Here is a 21975-nt window from a genome sequence, read left to right as displayed (position 1 = left end):
GATAAAGAGTGAACATTATGTGCACATTTGAAATAAGCAATATGGCATAAAAGACAAATGTGATCAGTTTCAATATGTCAAAGCAATTTGGCATAAAAGACAACATGATCAATCAATCTTAATATGTCAATCCTTCTCTTATCACTCCATCATCATTTGTAGGTACTACTAGTAACATTAGATGATAGAAAGTTTACTTTCCACGAAGAGGGAACTGCTGCGCTGTCACAGAAATTCTATTCACAGGCATTTCACTAAACACACACACACACTGACTGACTGAAACCATTTATTGTCAGATTAACTGTTTGTTGTACTGACATTTCCGCAACCATTTGAATAAAATATTAACTGAGCAACACAAGGAAATTCTGTTTTGAGGGAAGGTATGATTTAAAAAAACAACAACAAAAAACAAAACAAAAAAACAACAACAAAAAAACAAACATATTTAACAAGTCAAGTTACCAAATTTCATTAATATCATTATCTCCAAAAAATATTCTAACGCACACACATACTCACATACGTGTCTCCCCCACCCTCTCCCTACATACATCCATGCATGCACACAAACGCCCATTATAATTCCCCCACCTCATTCCCCTGCCCACTCACTCACACACACACACACACACACTCTTTCTCATCAAATTAAGGTTTCGTAATGTAATCAAGACGACATATTACATGTTAGGGTCGAACAGTTCCACTAATTAGAATAATGGGAACTTTGCTCTACAAGTAAATCTGACGCTATCACCCAAAACGAAACACTACTTTGGATTAAATACACACACACACACACACTCACGCACACACACACTCACACACACACACAAAGACACACACAAGAACGCAAAGTGTGTTGTAAACAGTGGGTTTCCCATCTCTTTCCTCTTTGCTCAAGCAGATTACTTAAAATGTATGAAATCACCATATGTATAAAGGAGCATTAAAATTAGTATGTTGAACTCCCTGACCTCTAGGGATTATAGACAATATATCATCTTTCCACAACAGGCTGTTCTTCAACAAGGCAGTTTGCATGCATAATGCATATGAAAATGCCACCCAAATAGATTCAACATTTTAAAAATCAAATAACCATGACAAAATCATGTTATGAATGCCCAGACCAAGAAATATACTTTACAAATCCAGGTTCCTGTACTCGGGTGGAAATGTATGGAATAACCTTCTGCTCACTGTGAAAATCATCACATAAAATGTTTTCATGAAAAATCTGACAAATCAACTCATAAACTGAGTACAGGATGAACAGTAATACTAGTCTATATCTATTCTACTACTTCATTTAGTTGTGTTATGTTCTGTACACGCTTGCGGTAGGAGTTTATTTGTGAATTATGAGTGAATTTGTGTGTGTGTAATGGGGTTGGTGTCGTGTAACAGTGCACAACCATGTATTTGTATGTGTATGAAACAGATTATGCAACTGTGTATTTCATTATCACACAATCTTTAATGTATGTACGTGTGTTATTTCAGATCTACTGTACATTTTCTTTGTAGATGGCCAGATGAATAAAAAGCAGTGTTGCTTATACAATTTATCATACAAAAACAAAATTTTGACATTGACATACACATGCACACTTGCTCACAGAATTTCTTCTTGTTTGCCTCTTCACAGAGTCAATCCAGATGAATGACGTCGTCCTCACAATGTCCTGTCTGAAGCCATGGAACTTGGTGTGCAGTAGGATTGGTGTCAGCCACACGATGTCTCTGAAACCCTTCAGGAGGGAACAGGTCTGAAGAATGTGTTCTGGTGTTTAGTCTTCTAGACCACAAGAGCAGGTGGGAGATGGTGTCAGCTCCATCTTCCTAAACAGGTGGGCATTGAGGCGGCAATGGCTAGTTTATTTTTTTTATCTCCCAGGTCAGCATATGTACAGACCTGCTTGTGCCTGAACCCCCTCCATGTGTATACTCATGCAGAAGATCAAATATGCATGTTAAAGATTCTGTAATCCATGTCAGCATTCGGTGGGTTATGGAAACAAGAACATATCCAGCATGCACACCCTCGAAAACATAGTATGACTGTGTAAATAAACAAAACAGTCATACATGTAAAATATTACATGTCTGTCTGATTGACACAGGAAATAAATAATGAGTGCCCCACAATGGCAGCCATCATTTGGCTCTACCCAGGTAGACAGCCTGTTGTGCAAATGATCCCATGTTTGCAGAGCACTTATTGGTTTCCCACCGAGGATAGGTGCTATATAAGTATCCGTATCATTCATTCATTCATAATCTCATGATCATCATCTGCTGCCAGCATTCAAACAGGTGATATGCATCCCTTGTGGTTCTCGGTCGCAGCATTGCCTTCATGAGGGATTTCTTCTCATGTGAAGCTGACACTATTTTCTGGTTGACCTCCTCTTGATCCAAGTTTGGCGAGCTGATCTGCTGCTTCATTGCTTGGGATTTTGAAATGGGCTGGCACCCATTGCAGGACTATTCATCACAAAATGACTTGATCTACACACTTTACACACTGTACAAAGACATCCATGATCTCTGCAAGGTATTAATAATGACCTTTTTTTTAATCAGAGAGGAAGAGAGACAGAAATGTTTAACAATAAATAAATACTGCTACTCACTACTCTTGGTAACACAAAAGCATATAATTCAAGCCACTGCTGCTTTATTCTTTATTGTTGCTTCTAGTCCAGCCGATTGCACAGTGTTATATCAGGATTGTTGCGACTGCCGGTGTGATTCGAACCATTGCGCTAAGATTCTCTCGCTTCCTAGGCAGACACATTACCTCTAGGCCAACACTCCACTTGTTTGGGTGGTGCTCAGTGAACACCGTGCCATCATCCCCGGTCCCCTTCATGACCGTTTTATCGGGACGAGCGTCCCCTCCGCGATCAGCGTCTGCAGACGCATCGCCGCGGTCCCTATCGGGAGAAATCATGAGCTCCGGGCCTGGGAGAGTCTCTTGGCGAGTATCTCTGCCAGCATCATGATCCCTGCCTTCGTAGGATGGCAAACGAGGCATGGTACCGCGCGTAAGCACCCAGCGAACAATACGATCCCCAACAGAGAAAGGAAAGACAGGATCGACTCAGAGGTAGAAAAATACGAAGAAATCGAGGGGGCCGAGTCGAAACGAGTACACAGAATGTAAGCACAATATACATGCAAGCCGCATACAACAAAATAAGGCCAAACGAAAACGCTTAATAGCCAAAAAAAGCGTTAGACGAGACAGAGCGAAAACCTGACAAGATGGCGTGGAGAGCCTTGGCCAAAGGAATGATTCAGCGCTTATAGCTGTTAGAGGCGTTTGATTGGCTAAGAGCGGGCCAGACTAAGAGGGGCGTCTTTTCACTGTTAGCCGCGCGAAATTTGGCCAAACAGAGCAAACCATAGGCCTAGTTTGCATCAGTTTGACATGGTACAGTATATGACACCAAACCACTGCTTTAGTAAGACTTTTTGTGTGTGTGGTGTGTTGTATGTGTTGTGTGTGTGTGTTTGTGTGTGGGTGTGTGGGGGTGGGTGTGTGTGTGGGTGTGTGTGTCTCAAATCAAATTATGGTGCTAAGAGCCTCGCCGACCACTAAGACTATCTCATGGCTATAGCCATGTTAGCATCAACTTCAAGTCAAGGGTAAAAAGTACAATAAAAAGTAATCACTGCTCCAAGCTTTTCACTCAAAAAGTTTAAAAACCTTCCAGAGTTAAAAACATTCAAATCTGATTAAAAATGTTCACTTCTTTTAATAAGTTGATTAGCACCCATTGAGGGATATCATGAAACAAAGTCTTTAGAGAATCCACCATGTAATGTTTGTGTCTAACGTCATGCAGATCCCAGCAGTCAATGCGCACACATTTCACAGTGAGAGGCTCATCACAGGAAATACATTGAGGGGCCTCCTCCCCTTTTATCAAGTAAGAATGAGGAAGAAAAGTGTGCCCTGTGTGCAGTCTGCACAGTACAGACTGCTCCTTTTGATTCTTCACAACCGATGGGAGGGTCTCTTTAAAGTCTGGATGAATTTGCAACAGCTTGTTGTGCATCTGGGTGTTCCACACTTCCTACCAAAGACCTTTAACTGAAGTGTTCACCTTCTGCTTCAAGCCTGTGCATGATATGCAGGATCTTGATAATTTTTCTCCCATGGCGTTCTTGGGCAGCTGGTCTGCCATTTCATTACCTCAAATGTGTACTTGCTGTGTCTGTATCTGTCTGTCCATCCATCCATCTAATGTATGTATGTATGCATGCATGTATGTATGTATGCATGGATGGGATGGATGGACGTATGTGTGTGGTGTATGTATGTATGCATGTACGCAAGTATGTATATTTGTTAGCTGCAGTGCAAGTGAGTGGAGTGATGGCCTAGAGGTAATGCGTCCGCCTAGGAAGCGAGAGAATCTGAGCGTGCTGCTTCAAATCACGGCTCAGCCGCTGATATTTTCTCCCCCTCCACTACACCTTGAGTGGTGGTCTGGATACAAAAAAATTGGTGGCGCTCTCAGTGTAGCGACACGCTCTCCCTGGGGACAACAGCCTGAATTTCACACAGAGAAATCTGTTGTGACAAAAAAGAAAAAAATACAAAATACAAAAATATAAAAAAAATACTTTGTTATTTTCACTGTGATGCACATGTTCTTGAAAGAAAAGAACATTCTTTGCAAGGGATCTTTTTTGTTGTTGTTGTTGCCTATTACAGGATATCTGTCCACAGCATTTTCGCCGTTACATTGCGATTAGGATATACACATAATTGTTATGAATAATTGACATATTAATCCAAAAAAATAAAGAATGTTGTCCTATCTTAAAAGAATAAAAAAAAAAGACATTTCACAAGAGAAAACCAGAGAAACTTCTTGTATACATTTTTGCCAGGTAAAGGATACAGTTTATGATATACATCAACCAACATGTCCCCATAAAAAAAAAAGAAGAAAAAAAAAATCCCTCCACGATTTCAGTGCTGTCAGTCCTCAACCACAAGGTCCACATGAAGGTAGCGGCAGGGCTCCAGAGACCCTATAAACTCAGAACTTAGCCGAGATGCAGCGGCAATAGTCATGTAGCTGAAAGGCGGGGGTGGGTGGCGCACAGTGAACACCTTGCCCTCCTGGTCGAGGCGCAGCTCGGTGAGGGAGGACTTGTGGAGCTTGGGAGCGTTCAGCTGCCATCCTGAAGACCCAAGTGAGGTGGAGAGGAGCTTCAAGCAAGGGAGGCGTGCCTCTGATGACAGCGACCGACCTCTGCAAGTGATGAAGAAAACGGTTAAGATAAGATACTGCTGTATTGTCTGTCAATTCATAAAGATTTTATCTTTTGGCTCAAGTACATGTAACATTAAGCATACAAAGTACAACCACTTTTATAACATGAACATTCATGCAACAATATGCAACACAGTCAGCTCAGTAATGATTAAGATTAAATTAAAAAAGAAAGATGAAGAAAACTACCCCCATCCAAGCATTTGATCTTTTTTTGTTTTTTGTTTTTGTTTTTTCCTCCTCTTCACAAGGAAGGTATTCACAATATGAAGGAAGAACACACAAACAAAACAAAACAAAACATAAATAAAGATCAACACACTTATATCTTAAAAAAGAAAGAAACAAAAACAAGAAAAAGAATAACAACAAAAAACAAGATCTAAAGCAGCTGGTTTTGTTTGTTCGTTTTTTGGTTCTCTGCACTGGAGAAGTATTCAGTACGTAAATAATACAAGACAAGCAAATAACAAAAATGAATAAAAAAAAACCCCCACTTCCATCCAAGCGGCTGATCATTTTTGTTCTCTGTACAATATTCAGTATATGAATAAAGAAGGACACAGATATATCTTTAAAAAAAAAAAAAAAAAAAGGAAAAAAAGAAAGAAAACAAAAAAAGCCTTGTCCAAACAACTAATTGTTTTTTGATTCAGTAGATGATGCTTAGCAAGAGGTTCAAACCAAAAAAGAGAGAGAGAAAAAAAAAGAAAAGAAAAGAAAAAATAAAACAGATTGAACAAAGTTATGCATGTCTTTTTATCATCATCATTAAAAGAAAAACTTTTTTTGTCTTTTTTTTTGGGGGGTGGGGGATTGGGGGGGGTTGGTTTGAGGCAACCTGTGTACAATGCAATAAACCTGTTACTCATGAAATAACTCGTGTCTTACTTTTTGATGTCAGAAAAGTCAATCAGTCCTCTATCAAATCTGGCTCATGTCTTATAGCTTGATGTCAGAAAGGTCAATCTGACAGAAAGGTCAACTTGTAGACTATCAAATCTGACTCTTGTCTTACAGTTTGATGTCAGAAAGGTCAACCTGTCCACTATCAAATCTGACTCATGTCTTACTCATTGATGTCAGAAAGGTCAACCTGTCAGAAAGGTCAACATGTCCTCTGTCAAATCTGACTCGTGTCTTGCCGCTTGATGTCAGAAAGGTCAACCTGTAAACTATCAAATCTGACTCATGTCTTACCTTTTGATGTCAGAAAGGTCAACCTCTCCTCTGGCTTCCCACCGTCCATTCCGCATAAGCCGCTGATGCACACTTCTACCGTCCACAACGTGCATGTCACCATCCCGCACCAGCAACCGGACAGGGGACTCAAAGTACTGTGGGGCGCCAAACACCGTCACGTCTTCTAGAACATCCCATGTTCATAACACACTGAGGAGGTATACAGCAAAAATACTCAATATGAGGTCTTCAAAACCTCATGAAAACTTCTTGAACATCACACATTTGTAACACACCGAGTATACAGCCAAAATACTCGATATGTGGTCTTCAAAACCTCATGAAAACTACAGGATTTTACGGGTTTATGTTTTTTCAGATTTTGGGGCACAACCTCTCAATGAAATATATTTTTAAAAAAAAGAAAAAAAAGAAAGATAAAACACATCAAACAATAGAGTGAGCAATATTCAACATTTGAAGGTGTGATCTGCAACCCAAATATCTGATGAAAATAAAACAAACAAGTTGGATCATATGACAGCGGAAAAGGACACAGGAACATTTTCAAATGCACTGAAAAGGAAAGTATTATCCTCAGTTTGCAGTATCTCTTCAAATGTCAGTGCTACTGCCAGAAAATACCTCATTCTGTAAGTCGTTTCAAAATATGTGAATAAAAACCTTCACCTCTGTTTTGATATCGAACATGGGAAGCTGCAGTGGAGTGCAGTTAGCTCTTTCATTCCTGCAGCACAGTTTTCCAGTTTATGGAAATCTGACCCTTCATTCCTGGAGGCTGGAAAACTGTGCAGCAGAGAATTCCCCCTTTCCTTCCTACAGCATGGATAATCAGTTCTACTGTAAGCACTTTGAACTTTGCGTCAGTCACGCCATCAGTGTGCATCATTTAACCTTGACCGGGTCACTTGTGGGGCAGGCTTATGAGTGGAATGGATGCCAGACACCCCCACTTACCTTCCAAAATGTGTTATTATTCTAATGTGTACTAGGAAACAGTTGATGATGAACAACTATTGTGACAATGGTTATAGAAAGCTAAAACTGGTGAAACACTGTGAAACAAATATACTATCCTTGGGTCAGTCATTTATTCTATTTCTGGCTTCCCTGAACTTCAGGGTAGACAACTTTGTGTCATAATGAGAAAAACAAATAGCTTTGCTCCACATGTTGTTTAATTCTACTTAATGGATTATATGGAATTCACATTTACATGCATTTAACCTGGTATCATAACTGGTCATAAAATAACCTGTATTATAACCTGCCACTGCTGTCATTACTGCTGTGTAAGTTGAACTCAGCAGCTTGACACATTTCACTCTGAGAAATAACTTGGATTTATTAATGCTGTTCTTACGCAAACATTAATTAAGCATCAGTATATTTCTGACATACCCTTTCAAGTTATTATCACTTCACATGAGTAAAAAAAAATACAGAGAGGAAAAAAATCCACCCACAAAGTTTCCACACCTTTTTCAGTGTCAAAGACGTGTCCCCCTTGCACAAGAAGTGTGCTCTTTGCCACATTTACTGGGATAGTGGCTTTGATGACAAAAACTTTGCTGCCTTCAATGGAGGATATGGTAAGAGGTGTGGCCATGTGGTTGTGCTCTACTATGGCAAGTGGTCTCCATGTGTTGTTCTCCTCAAGCAGGAAGTAGTGCTGCATGGTTTGGAAGAATCCACAGCCATCACGCTGAATAATTTGAAAAACAACAACAACAACAACACTGAATCATCAATATACAGACAAGTCAAACAATCTCCAACAGTTTCATAAACTTTCACAAAGCTTGATTGTTTTCTTCATGTGATGGATGACAAATCCGAAAACATATGCAGATTTTGGAGGCAAAAATCGAGGTTGGGGATGGGGGAGTAGGGCTTTGGAGGTGGGGTCGAAGGATGGGAGGCCCCACGGCGGCCCCCAATGTTTAGCACCTGCCTGGCTGGATCACCACCTTGCCACAGGTTTATGTGTCACAATAACGGCGCGGTGGTCAAATAGCTAGAGCACTGGATTCTCACCTGAGTTTCCTTAGTTTGATCCCCATCACACCTAGTGGCTTAAGAGTAGAGATTTTTCTGATCTCCCAAGTCAAAATATGTGCAGACATGCTAGTGCCTGAACCCTGTATGTGTGAATATGCATGCAGAAGATCAAATATGCATGTTGAAGAACCACTTGTCCACTTGGTGGGTTATGGAAACAAGAACATACCAATCATGCACCTCCCCGAAAATGGGAGAATGGTGGGGTATATAAATAAAACAGTCATACACATAAAATGTTGTATGTCTGTATAAGCGTGTGTGTGTGTGCATGACTGAAACCTGATTGAATGACACATGAAACAAATGAGTGCCCAATGGCAGCTGTCAGCTGACTCTACCCAGGTAGGCAGCCTGATGTGCAAACCACTCCATGTTTGTAAAGTGTTTGTTTGAGTTGGGTCTATGACCGAAGACAGGTGCTAAATCAGTATCCATACCATGATCATTATCAGCCTTGAGAATATAATGATATCTCTATGCCTGTGGGAGCTTTGGCATTTACTAAGGCCACATAAGTCAGACTGTTCAAAGAGTATAGCCCTTGGCATTTACTAAGGCCACGTAAGTCAGATTGTTCAAAGAGTATAGCCCAGGTAAAGAGTTTTCCCAGATCCTCTAAGTTAAGAGGATGTACATTGGGATAAAAACAGGCCTGTCGAAACTCCTGCATGACATAAACCATAATTGCAACACAACAAATCAGCTTGGTCCTGGGAGATCACCACCCAGTTATGGGTACAGCAATCCCAGAGTGGGTATGAATGCTCCCAGTTATGGGTACAGCCACCACAAGGTGGGTATGAATACTCCCAGTTATGGGTACAGCCACCACAGGGTGGGTATGAATGCTCCCAGTTATGGGTACAGCCACAACAGGGTGGGTATGAATGCTCCCAGTTATGGGTACAACCACAACAGGGTGGGTATGAATGCTCCCAGTTATGGGTACAGCCACCACAGGGTGGGTATGAATGCTCCCAGTTATGGGTACAGCCACCACAGGGTGGGTATGAATGCTCCCAGTTATGGGTACAGCCACCACAGGGTGAGTATGAATGCTCAAAATTAAGGCTACAGCCATTACAGGGCAGGTATGAATGCTCCCAGATAAGGGTACAGCCACAACAGGGTACATGTGAATGCTCTCAGTTAGCACTAAAAGAAGGTACATGGTTGGTATGTTGCAAACTTACGTAACTTCAAGAATGGACAGGTACGAAGCTCAAACGAAAGAAAGATGAAAGATACACTGGCAAATATTCTTTTGTCTCCCTGATTCCAGACTGGAAGAACAAAGATTTTTCTTTTTCTGATTACTGACTGCCAGAGTCAGGAAATATTATCAAGTTGTGATCCTTGGTATCGAAAGCCGTCATTCTTCAACTTATTTTAGATATCAAATATTGTGTGCCTCTTCTGCCATTGTGTTTATTGATAATTTTTGGCATATGAAAGAGCTGGATACCTCAGCTAGGCTTGTTGTTGCTCATTTTTTTCTGTCAAGACTTGGTATTGCTGAACACACAATGTGTTTTGTCTTTTTTCTTGAAATAAAATGTTACAACCAAAAGCATCATTCTACAACTGTGGCACTCATATATCAATAAAATTTACTAACGTCTCAAGTAAAAAAAAAAAAAAAAAGAAGAAAAAAAGAAGAAAAGAATACTTGTCGAACACTTTCATCCCTTAAAGGGAGCTCAAAGCACTTTACAACGAGAGAGGCAAGGCCTGGAAGACTCACTTGTGATACACTTAAAAGAAAAAAAAAAATCTAATCGTTAAAATGTGTTCTGTATTTGTTATTATACAGCTTCGGGTTAAAAAAATAGAAAAAAGAAAAAAAAAGTCCTGACGGCAGATTCGAACCCCGCGTGTTCGGGTGAGAAGAAACTGTTTTACCCAATACACTATCGTGGCTCCTTAACTGATGTTAAAAAAATTAATATTTAAACATGCTTTTTTAAAGGGCGATAAATTGATTGCGGTATTTGCAGTGAGAACGCTGTTTGAATCATTCTGGTGTATCTTGGGCATTCAAAAAATCTTTAAGGGCAATTAAAAATTCTTTTTAAGTCCGCAGTAAAGGAGACGTGGCTATCGCCGCAATCACACTTTAACATTTAGCTGTTTTATCTGGATCTAGATAGATGTACAAGTTTAGTTACATCCGCCAGAAATGTTCGACACAGTCGATTTAATTTCTCTTTTATGTTCATTCTTTTTTTTATAGTTTTAAAGTTGATATGAAAATTGAGTATTCTGATAAACTAATAACATGTAGAGCCAAGTACAAGTTCTTCTAAATGTGGTATGAAGTGAAAAGGACTTCATTTTGAGAAAAGTCAAGACTGGAAATTTTTACGTTCCATCAAGGGTATTCACTCTTATGGTTTATTATTTTTAACTGAATTCCAACTGATTTTGTTGATATTTTTATGGCAGTTTGGGGCATAATCCATTAAGTGATGAGGTGTTCACAAATCTTTCTCTGAATAAATATTTAACGGTCTCCTCCAAATTTCCATCACATGTTATCGTATATTGTCAACTGAATATAGGATTGAACGGCAGGCCAACAACTTGAAACAAAATGGCGACCTTCGTGTTTATGAGCACGTGCTTTGAATATGTATAAATATGTGTACGCAATTGATTTTTGCCCATGACCTTCAGGGCTCAGCCAATAGATCTATAAAGTCCACTCATAGTATTGATTTTAGTATTTTCCGAAAAAGACCACTTGGGCAAATGAACATAGTGAAAGCCCTGTACACTGAGAGTAAAACACACAACCTTTTTATGTATTGAGTATAATTTCAAAATGTAATGTTTAAGATGAGAAAGATCAGTTTAAAGCTAATTAATCCCCTAGCATTAATTACAGATTAATTTACCTTTTTTACTATCTGCAGCAAAGACATGCAACAGAAATATGACTTCCATACCTAGCAAAAGAAGTTCCTGTTTGAATAAAAAATGATTAAAATGACTGCCCATCCCAGAGGTGCAATATTGTTTTAAATAAGATGACTGGAAAGAACTGAATTTTTCCTATTTTTATGCCAAATTTGGTGTCAAGTGACAAAGTATTTGCAGAGAAAATGGCAATGTTAAAGTTTACCACAGACACACAGACACACACACACACAGACAACTGAACACCAGTTTAAAACATAGACTCACTTTGTTTACACAAGTGAGTCAAAAACATTAAAAACACATACACAACAAAAGATTTAATGCACAAAAGCATAAAACAGATTCAAAGACTATGCATATTTAGTTACACACACACACACACAGAGCATGGGTTATAGCTGAATGTCATTAGAAAGACATGAAAGGTCTATGCACAGCAACTCACGCCAGGCTGTTTGTTTGAAGCCAGCACGTACAACTTGTTGCCGACAGCAAGGGGCAAAAGACTGCACACCTTGGAGGTGAAGGACGCGATGTCATGCAGAGGCCTGTCGTCCAGCTTGCTCCAGGCCATTGTCCTCAGGTCCAAAACATGGATGCAACGATTCAAACTGAGTAGCAGACAAAATTCAATAGTAAACCTGGTGCTTGATTACCCTACACTACAGCAAACTGTTTCGCAAATATCTCTGCATGTGCCAGACTAACCAACAGCAAGCTGTTTCACAAATGTTTCTACATGTGCCAGATAAATGTTTCACAACAAACATTTCTGCATGTTTGAGAGGAGCATGCAAAACTTGAACTTTTTTTCCTCTCATAAAGACTCAAACAGATTTTAAATATCTTGTCCATGATGATAAAATATTACAAATGTTTTCTAATAATGGTAGAATATATAATATAGAAACCTAGTATGTAAAAAAAAAACCACCAAAAAAAAACACACACAAAAAAAAAAACACACCAAAAAAACAAAAACGATACTGTCAATTACATATATATATATATATATATATTATAAAAAAGGGGATTTGAATAATCAATTAAAAATTCTGTTGTTTAGAATAGTACCCCCCCCCCTCACCCTCCCCCAAAAAAACCCACTCTGACAGAAAAACAAATACACTTGCAGACAAAAAAAGCAGTGCTGGCAGATTCAAGGGGGGCTGTGGCGGTCTAAACTCTGGGAGGGACACTCACTAAGCCATTATTGTCGTTAGTAGGGGGCTTAGTAGGTGGTGTCCCAAGTATGCTGAATCAGGACAGGCACCACTGAACACCACCGAAGTGACTCAGCAGCAGTGCAGGGTCTCCTCTGGTGTGTGGCCTCCTGGTGACCTAACACTGATGGTTCCCTGCGGACTGCTGATGCTGGAACTGTGACGGACGAACCTGGGTGTGGCTGTGTAAGGGGGAATCTAGAATAAGCGGCGCAGATGGGGCAAAAAAAAAAAAAAAAAAAAAAAAAAAAGACAAGAAAACAGGGTGGTGCCAAACTGTAGTGACACGCTCTCCCAAGGGCACAGCAGCCCAAATTTTTTTTTACAGAGAAATCTGTTGTGACAATAATAAAAAAAAAAAAAGCAATACAGCTCAGTGCAATGAAACACAAGTGTCCAGGCTAGGTTAAAAAAAAAAAAAACACCCAAAAAACAAATGGTTTCCTCTGATGGAGCTGCATGGTTTTAAAATCATGTTCTCAATAGATTGTCCTCACATATTTTTGATATAATTTTCACTGATTATTGTTCCCCTTTTTGACGAGGCACAATAGCCGAGTGGTCAAAGCGCTGGACTTTCAATCTGAGGGTCCTGGGTTCAAATCTTGGTAACGGCACCTGGTGGGTAAAGGGTAGAGATTTTTCCAATCTCCCAGGTCAACATATGTGCAGACCTGCTTGTGCCTGAACCCCCATTTGTGTGTATAAGCAAGCAGAAGATAAAAAATACGCATGTTAAAGATCCTGTAATCCATGTCAGCGTTCCGTGGGTTATGGAAACAAGAACACACCCAGCATGCACACTCCTGAAAACGGAGTATGGCTGCCCACAAGGTGGGGTAAAAATGGTTATACGTGTAAAAGCCCACTCCAGTTCATACAAGTGAATGTGGGAGTTGCAGCCCACGAATGATGAAGAAGGTCCTCTTTTCTCTGTTTAACCAGTACTTTTTTTTTTTTTTTTCATTTATCATGTAAAGTCTTCTTGGGCTGAAGCATTCTCATTTTCCTTTTCTCATGAGATGTCAGTGCACAAATAATCAATTTAAAATGTACTGTGTTTTCAGTTTTACACTGACATTCACCACTAGTGTTTTTGTAGTTCAAGTTGGTGGGCGGAGTTGTGGGCAGGAAGGAGGGTAGAGGCATATATGGGTGAGGTGGTGGGTGGGTTAAGCACATCCTATTGAACAATACACAACAATGACACTATCACTATCTTGAGTAGAGGTGGTAAGACTGGAGACAAACAGTGAGACTGAATATTTTCTGCAAGTCAACATGTTTAAATTCAAGAGTGTGCATGGATCATGTACATGTATAGTTCGGTGGGCATTTCAATGGGTTTTAGTTTGTTTTCTTTAAGAACATCACAGATTTTAAATTTGTCTGGTTTTTTTCAAGCAGCATCTTGATGCAATAGTATTGTGCACAAGAATGTGTGGGGACGGGGATAGCAATGCAAGTACATGCTTGCGCACGTGTGTGTGCTAGCAAATGCACTGTGTGTATATTTGTGCATGGGGGGAAGAAAGGAGTGGGGAAGCACGTGCGGGTATGTCTTTGTGCTTGTTTGTTGTGTGCTTGCAAGGAAATTTTCCATATTTCATGAAAACATAATATAGTCTGAGAATGTCTAGAGTTTGAAGACTGAAGAGTGAAAGTCAAAGAGCTGAAAGCCACACCCATTGTGAAGACAGAACCCACCTGACAAAGTAGGCCTTGCAGTTGACACACGCAACCCTCCAGGCGTCCCTTTCCTCAAACTTTTGTGGGAACACTGTGGACCCCACCCACAGCCACTGCTGCTGCTGGATGTGATAGACACACACAATGAATCTCACACTGCAAAAATGAGGGCGGTCTCTTGCACAGTGTGTGGCCGTGAAGTAGTTCACCACCGATTCGTCAGGTACAAAAGCAACCACCACATCTGCTAGGTCTGCCAAACTGTTCAGCATTCTTGGTTTTTTCTCATGGCTGCATTCTGGGATGGAGTGAGGACCAGCAGGAGGAATGGGTCTCTTTATTTCTTTTGACTGGCAATTTTCAAGGACATGGTTGATACTGATGTTGTTGGTGCTGTAAGGAGTACATGACTGTGATTGTAAGTCACCAGATCTGTCCTGGTCCGAACCATCATAGCTGGTGTTGCCACCACTGTTGTTTGTGGTACATAAACCACTCACTGGCAGGTAGGAGACCTGAACACCATCATGGACAGGTTTATCACTTTTATTGAGCATGTCTGGAAGTTCACATGCATTGCTGCTTTTGGAGTCATCATATGTCGCAGCTTCATCCTCTCTTGTGCTAGTTTCACCTGATTTACTGCTGCTCTCACCTACCTTGTCTTTGCACATATCTTCATTTCTATCACTTTTGAATTTCTCCTGACCTGAGCTAACATCTGTTAAACAACAAGCACAATGACTCAGCAAGGCTTCAATGATATCAGTGCATCCAACCAAACTCTGCCTAGAGACGTATCTGCTTTGGTTCTTCATCTCAGAACTGGTGGAGCTCAAAATGTCGCAGGCTGCAGCCAGCCTGGTGTTCCTGTCATCCTCCACAAACTCACCGTCTCCGTGTGAGTGCCCTTCGACCCAGTGAACCAGGAACTGTACCACATCCTGGGGACGGACAAAGCGAAAGATGCTGGTCACCAACTTAAGACAGAGAGCAGGTAGGATCAGCATCTTTGGCTGGAAGATGAAGTGGTCATGGAAACGAAAATGCAGCAGACGGTGGCATCTTCTGAAGAGCTTGTTGAGGCTGAAGCTATGGGCCAGTTTCAGGTACTGCAGACAGTTGTGGATGGACAGGTATTGCAGCAAGACTGTCTCACACTTGCTACTTACACTCTCCACCAGCAGGTAACATGCCAGTTTTGTCACACCTGTCACAAAAAACAACATAGCACTCCTCACCATGTTCTGGTATTAAAAGTCAGTCACACCTTTTACAAAAAACATAGCACTTTTACCATTTCCTGGTATTATGAGTCAGTCACACATTCCTGAAAAACAGCAACAGCATTTTCACCTTTTTCTGGTACTATTAAGTCAGTTACTCCTATCACAAAAACAAAGCACTTTTACCATTTTCTAGTATTTTAAGTCAGTCTCACCTGCCATGAAAATAAGACACTTTTACCATTTTCTGGCAATATAAGTCAGACACCCATTTCACAAAAAACATAGCACTTCTGCCATTTTCAGGTACTATAAATCAGTCACAGCTGCCAGAAAAACACTGCACTTTCATCATTTTCTGACATTACAAGTCAGCCTCATCTGTCACAAAAACCTAGCACTTTCACCATTTTCTGGACTTACAAGTCAGTCACGTGTGTCACAAAAACACAACTATTTTACCATTTTCAGGATTTCTAGCATTATAAGTCAGTCACATGTACCAAAAAAACTCAACACTTTCATCATTTTCTGGTATCATAAGTCAGTTCATACCTATCACAAAAACATAGCACCTTCACCATTTTTTACCATTATAGGTCAGTTTCACGTGCCCCCCCCACCCCCCTCCCACCGAACAAAAACAAAAAACCACAAACAAAAAACACAGCATTTTTACCATTTTCTGGCATGATAATTCAGTCTTACCCTCTTATCCACACTGTACAAAATTAAACAAATTTACATTTTGACATAACAACAGACAAGTATACCAGACACAATGAATAAACATGACAACCACCATGAAAATCTACGAACGTCAGACCCCTGCTGGAGTCTGCACTAGTGGGTCACGGTTAAGTACGTGTAATTAAACTACATTTTTGCATCTAACTACAATGATCAGTTCAGACTGATTTGGAACAACAAAAAATTTGTGTGTGTGCAGAAAACCATTTTGTCGCAGTTGAAACAACCGTGCATCAACAGAACATCTAAAGAATTACTTGAATTGTGATACACTTTTCTGTAACATTTCACACAAAACCTCGAACTCAGTCTGACTCCGTGAAGTGTACAAAGCCTTGACATGTCACATAACATCAGGTCAATACTAGAATGGTGCATGGTGATGGTCTGCTTTGCACTGCACTGCATTGCATTGCAATAAATGCATTGCACTACATTGCATTGTATTGTGCTGTATTGCATTGCATTGTATTGTATTATATTTTGTCACAACAGATTTCTCTGGGTGCATATGGGCTGCTCTTCCCAGTGAGAGCGCTTCACTACAGTGCAGCACCACCTTTCATTTGGTCTTTTTTTTCTGCCAGAAATTGTACTTTTTTTCCTATTAAAGTGGATTTTTCTACAGAATTTGTCTGGGACAACTCTCGTGTTCTTAGTGCATGCTACACATGGGACATCAGTTCATCATCCCATCTCATTGCTTAGTGTCCAGACCACCACTCAAGGGCAAATGGAATGAGAGAACATACTGGCAAGTGTGGGATTCGAACCTGAGCGCACAGATTCTCTCGCTTCCTAAATCCTAGGTGAATGAGTTTCAGTTTCTGTTTCAGTAGCTCAAGGAGGCGTCACTGCGTTTGGACAAATCCATATACGCTACGCCACATCTGCCAAGCAGATGCCTGCCAGCAGCGTAACCCAACGTGCTTGGGTGAATGAACAGCCACTAGGCCAACACTCCACTTTCAACTCACACCTTCAGGATTTTTTTATTTTTTTATTTTTATTTTTTAAACTGACTGGCTGTTACTATTATTGATATGCTTTCATGTTTTTCTTATCTCACAAAAAACAACAATCCAAAATATGCCCCCCCCCCCCACTCCCCCCCATAGATAAACCTACCAATGACGTTGCTCCTTGACAGTCTGAGGTTGCCCATGTAGATCCCTGTCAGGAGAGTGTCCAAGTCATCAAGGGTGGACTCCATGCCTGACAGTTCCACCTCCATCATCTTGCTGCTGGTACCACCCTCCCCCTGGGATTCTCTGAACGCACCAGACAGCATACCCTGCACGCAAGCAGAGGAACCACTCACACTTCCACCATCCCTGGATGACAGTACTGTGCACATGAATGAAGCACAATGATCCCAAAGGGCACATTGTATACAATGTCCACTCCCTCCATCTAGTGTGCACTGTTAATTTTATCTATTTAATTACAGGTGAAGCTAGATCTTTTTTGTTGCTCCGCCGAATGTATTACCCGGTATGTTTGTTTTGATGCAAAAGGTAGTGGTTGGGGGGAGGAAGGAGGTGGGGGGGTGATGATGAAGAAACCTTGTTTAAACCATTAGTGAATTATCAATCACCAAGAAAAACATTTAAAAAATAACTTTAACATCTTAAATTTGCACATCTGGTCACATCTCTATTAGAGATAAACAGCGAGCTAAAACATTCATTCAAACCTAGAGAGTTTACTGCCTTGACAGTCTTCCCTGTTAATATTGATATAGAAAAACAAAGAAAATATTCAAATCAATCATTTTTTCCTCCAAACTGACATGTGCAGACACAGCCAGAAATACAGTAGAAGTTAGTTCAGTTTGCTTGCAGTTTATCCATATGTAGGAACATGGAAACCATTTTAATGAAATGAAATCTGATGCACAAGCTGGGTTCATTGAGCTAATAACCTGAGACATCAGTCATCAGTATCTGGGACATCAGTAATATATCTGTTAGCAAGGCAATATCAGATTGTTACAATAGACAGACATACCTGAAAGTAGCCACTGGAGACTGCCAGAACACAGCGATGAGCATATACTGAGTCATTTCCTATGGTAAGGCGGATGTCACACATAGTTTCAGCATTCTCTTTTCTCTGCTTGTCCATGTCTTTGAGCATGTCAAAGCAGTAAGAAGAGCCCAGCGAACATTCACTAGCATACTCCGAACTGTCGGAAGGAATTGCTGACATACTGTTGGATTAATGTTATAAACAAACTTATATATCCAGAGTGCTGGGATCAAATGACTTGTAATACAGAAAATTCAATTCCAAATTGCATCAGGTGAGGACTGATTTTTCTTGTGAACCTGGGGAACAAACAAAAAAATGATGATCAGCAGATATCACCAGTAAACTGGGTTTTTTTAACCCACAAAAAAACAACAGCAGTATATTCACAGCATGTCCCAAGACAAAAGCAGCATAAACAAATGAAACTGAAAACTAAAAAAAATAAACTGGGATACTACATTTTTGTTTTGTTTCATGGAGTGGTGGCCTAGTGGTAATGCAGCCTTCTAGGAAGCCAAAGAATCTGAACACATGGAATCTTATCCCACACTTGACAGTATTTCCTCCCCATCCACTAGATCTTCGTTGGTCGTCTTGGGTGATAAACAGAGGTTCCACATGTAGCACACTCTTAGTGCATGTAAAAGAGGCCATGGAAACAAAAGGGTTGCCCTTGTAATATTCTGTTAAAAAAACAAAACAAAAACACCACCACTTTGATAGGAAAACAAATAAACTTGAGGCAGAAAAATACAGCAAAAGGGTAGTGCTGGATTGTAGCGATGTGCTCTCCCTGGCAAGAGAAGTCAGAATTTCACACAGAGAAATCTGCTGTGACAAAGAGTAATTCAACATAATACAGTCTGTCTGTTCTGTGTGTGCCATATTCAAAATTAAAGGGTCTTGTCCAGTCTTGAATAAATGCATAGTATACATAGTATTTCATAATTCTTCTGCCATTTTTGCTGTATACCTGTCACATAATATGACAAAAAAATGGACCTGGAGCTTCCTATTTGTGGGGAAGTCTCTGGGTAACAGTTTTCTTTCTCTGTACCCATGATTATTTATCAATTTTCAAGAAGAATGTAGTGCATGGAGCAGTGCATGTGCCCTTGTCTTACAAATCCCACTAATGTCTTGAAAACGTGAGCAGACGAACCAGAACTGTACTCATAAAAATGTTTCAGCGTTCATTGTATATAAGAATTTTACCCTGAAACTGGCTGTCTGTAAACATCTGAAAAAAATTATTATTAAAAAAAAGGCAACTAAAACTAAGCCACAAATAATAGCCCACTATCGTGTACCTTGATAAATCATGAAATCTTGTAAAACATGTCTTCATATTTGGAAAAATAACAAATCGTAACAACATTAAATCACAGATTTAAAAACAATAATAGATAGTACTTACATGGCATAAACTCCACATATAATGGGCTCTAAGCGCTTCACATGAAACAATACATATATACATATACAACAGTGCATTATTACAATACATGCACAACAGTATTCTGCACATGAAAAAACAACACATATATATATGTGTGTATCTATATACCAAGACAATACTATAAATTGCAGAAATAAACAATCACACACACACACACACACACAAGAGGCACAAAATATGCCCTACACATGCACACACATGCTCACGCACACACAAACACCCATCCACAGACACATACACACAACATGATGATATCAGTAGAGGGTAAAGTGGGGTGGGTTGGAGGAAGAAGAATGTAGACTTTCTTCTTCTTGTTCTTCATTCATGGGCTGCAACTCACGCATTCACTTGTATGTATATGAGTGGGCTTTTACATGTATGACCATTTTTTACCCCGCCATGTCGGCAGCCATACTCTGTTTTTGGGGGTGAATGCAGACAATTTGCTACGCTTCATCACACCCGAAGGCCTGTTTGAACAGGTGGGTTCTCAAGTTTGTTTTGAAAGAGGACAACATTGGTGACAAAGATGCAAAGTAAACGAATTCCAGACAGAAGGTGCTTGGGATAGGTTACTCAGATTCATAATAAATTTATCATCTTAGTAAGAGGGATTAAGTGTAGCAAAGTCTGCATTACATGGGACTGTAAGCAGAATAGTAAAATTTGCTCCCCCCCCCCACCCTGCTCCATATATATATATATATATATGGCCCTGCACATATATGTGTATATATATTATTATGACAATGATGAAAATCACACACAAGTCATGCCAAAGCAAGCCAGAGAAAACATCACCTTTCCACTATTCAAATCACATAGACACAAGCAGGTGCACACAAAAAACTTATGTGGACAGCCTATTTGCAGCAACCACGCAATACTTAAATGCCAAATTTTAAGAACATTCTTACCAAATATTTTTTCGTCAGATTTTTCTTGACTGCTTTTTTAAAGATACTACCTGAGACAGCAAGAGAGTTTGCTGCAGTCCGAAAGGAAAAACTTTTTTCTCCAGACACACACAAACGAGCACACAGTATACACGTACGCACACAAGCATGCATGCACACAGACACGCACACACAATCATCCCTTCCCTCTACTACTGCCTCCCCCCTCCCCGTCCATCCCCGACAAGAACAGTTTCAACCATACTTATTTCCAACTTGCGTTTTCGCTGCGTTTTGGTTCCAACAATTCAACTTCCGGTACGGAAGTTGAAAGAGGGGAGTGTGGGTAATGGTTGTCACAGAAAGCAACGCAAACGAAACCAATGAGCATCTGAAAATTCTCTCTCTTTCCCCTCCCCCCCTCCCCCACTCCCACCCCCCTTCTCTCTGTCTGTCTGTCTGTCTGTCTCTTATAGCTTTTGAAATTTGCCTGTTTTTTTTTCATTTCTTTTTTACTTTTTTAAAAAATTTAAAAAAAACAAAACTTCTTTCTTTCTTTCTTTTTCTTTCTTTCTTTCTTTTCTTTTTTTTAAATACTTCTTTCTTTCTTTTTTTCTTTCTTTCTTTCTTTTTCTTTCTTTCTTTCTTTAAAAAAAAATATACTTCTTTCTTTCTTTAAAATTTTTTTTTCTTAACTTCTTTCTTTCTTTTTTTCTTTTTCTTTCTTTCTTTTCTTTCTTTCTTTTTTTTTAATTTTTTTACTTCTTTCTTTCTTTCTTTCTTTTCTTCTTTCTTTTTCTTTCTTTCCTTTTTTTTAAAAACTTCTTTCTTTCTTTCTTTCTTTTTTTTCTTTTTTCTTTTTTCTTTCTTTCTTTCTTTCTTTTTTTTTTTTTTACCCTTGTCGTTTTCTTTCATGTGTAGGCTATGTTTACATTATTTTTTTTCTGTTCTGTCTGCCTGCATGCCTACCTGTTTGTCTGTCGGTCGGTTTCTCTCTCTCTCTCTCTCTCTCTCTCTCTCTCTCTCTCTCTCTCTCTCTCTCTAGTTTTTCCTGCGTGCAGTTTTATTTGTTTTTTGCTATCAAAGTGGATTTTTCTACACAATTTTGTCAGGGACAACCATTGTGTTGCCGTGGGTTCTTTTACGTCCGCTATAAGTGCATGCTGAACACGCCGGGACCTCGGTTTATCGTCTCATCCGAAT

The 21975-nt window shown here is 39.8% G+C and overlaps 1 protein-coding gene across 3 annotated transcripts; it reads right to left on the bottom strand.

The window, feature by feature from the left end:
* Positions 1–5001: 5001 nt before the first annotated feature.
* On the bottom strand, positions 5002–21080 carry LOC143285383 (uncharacterized). Of its 3 annotated transcripts, none has more exons than XM_076592618.1 (8): positions 21038–21080; positions 18394–18713; positions 17512–17677; positions 14426–15617; positions 11941–12106; positions 7989–8214; positions 6507–6672; positions 5002–5285 (listed from the first exon to the last, which is right to left on the bottom strand). In XM_076592618.1, exons 2-8 carry the CDS (start codon positions 18592–18594, stop codon positions 5009–5011), a joined length of 2394 nt encoding a protein of 797 aa, XP_076448733.1. In that variant the 5' UTR covers positions 18595–18713; positions 21038–21080; the 3' UTR covers positions 5002–5008. The 3 variants fall into 3 exon arrangements, with proteins under 3 accessions (XP_076448733.1, XP_076448734.1, XP_076448735.1); XM_076592619.1 differs by having other exon boundaries at positions 6507–6669; XM_076592620.1 differs by having other exon boundaries at positions 12010–12106.
* Between the last annotated feature and the right edge of the window lie 895 nt (positions 21081–21975).

Source organism: Babylonia areolata, chromosome 9 (assembly GCF_041734735.1).
Source record: "Babylonia areolata isolate BAREFJ2019XMU chromosome 9, ASM4173473v1, whole genome shotgun sequence".
Classification (NCBI taxonomy): Eukaryota; Metazoa; Mollusca; class Gastropoda; order Neogastropoda; family Buccinidae; genus Babylonia; species Babylonia areolata.
This window is presented reverse-complemented; position numbering and strand designations above follow the sequence as displayed.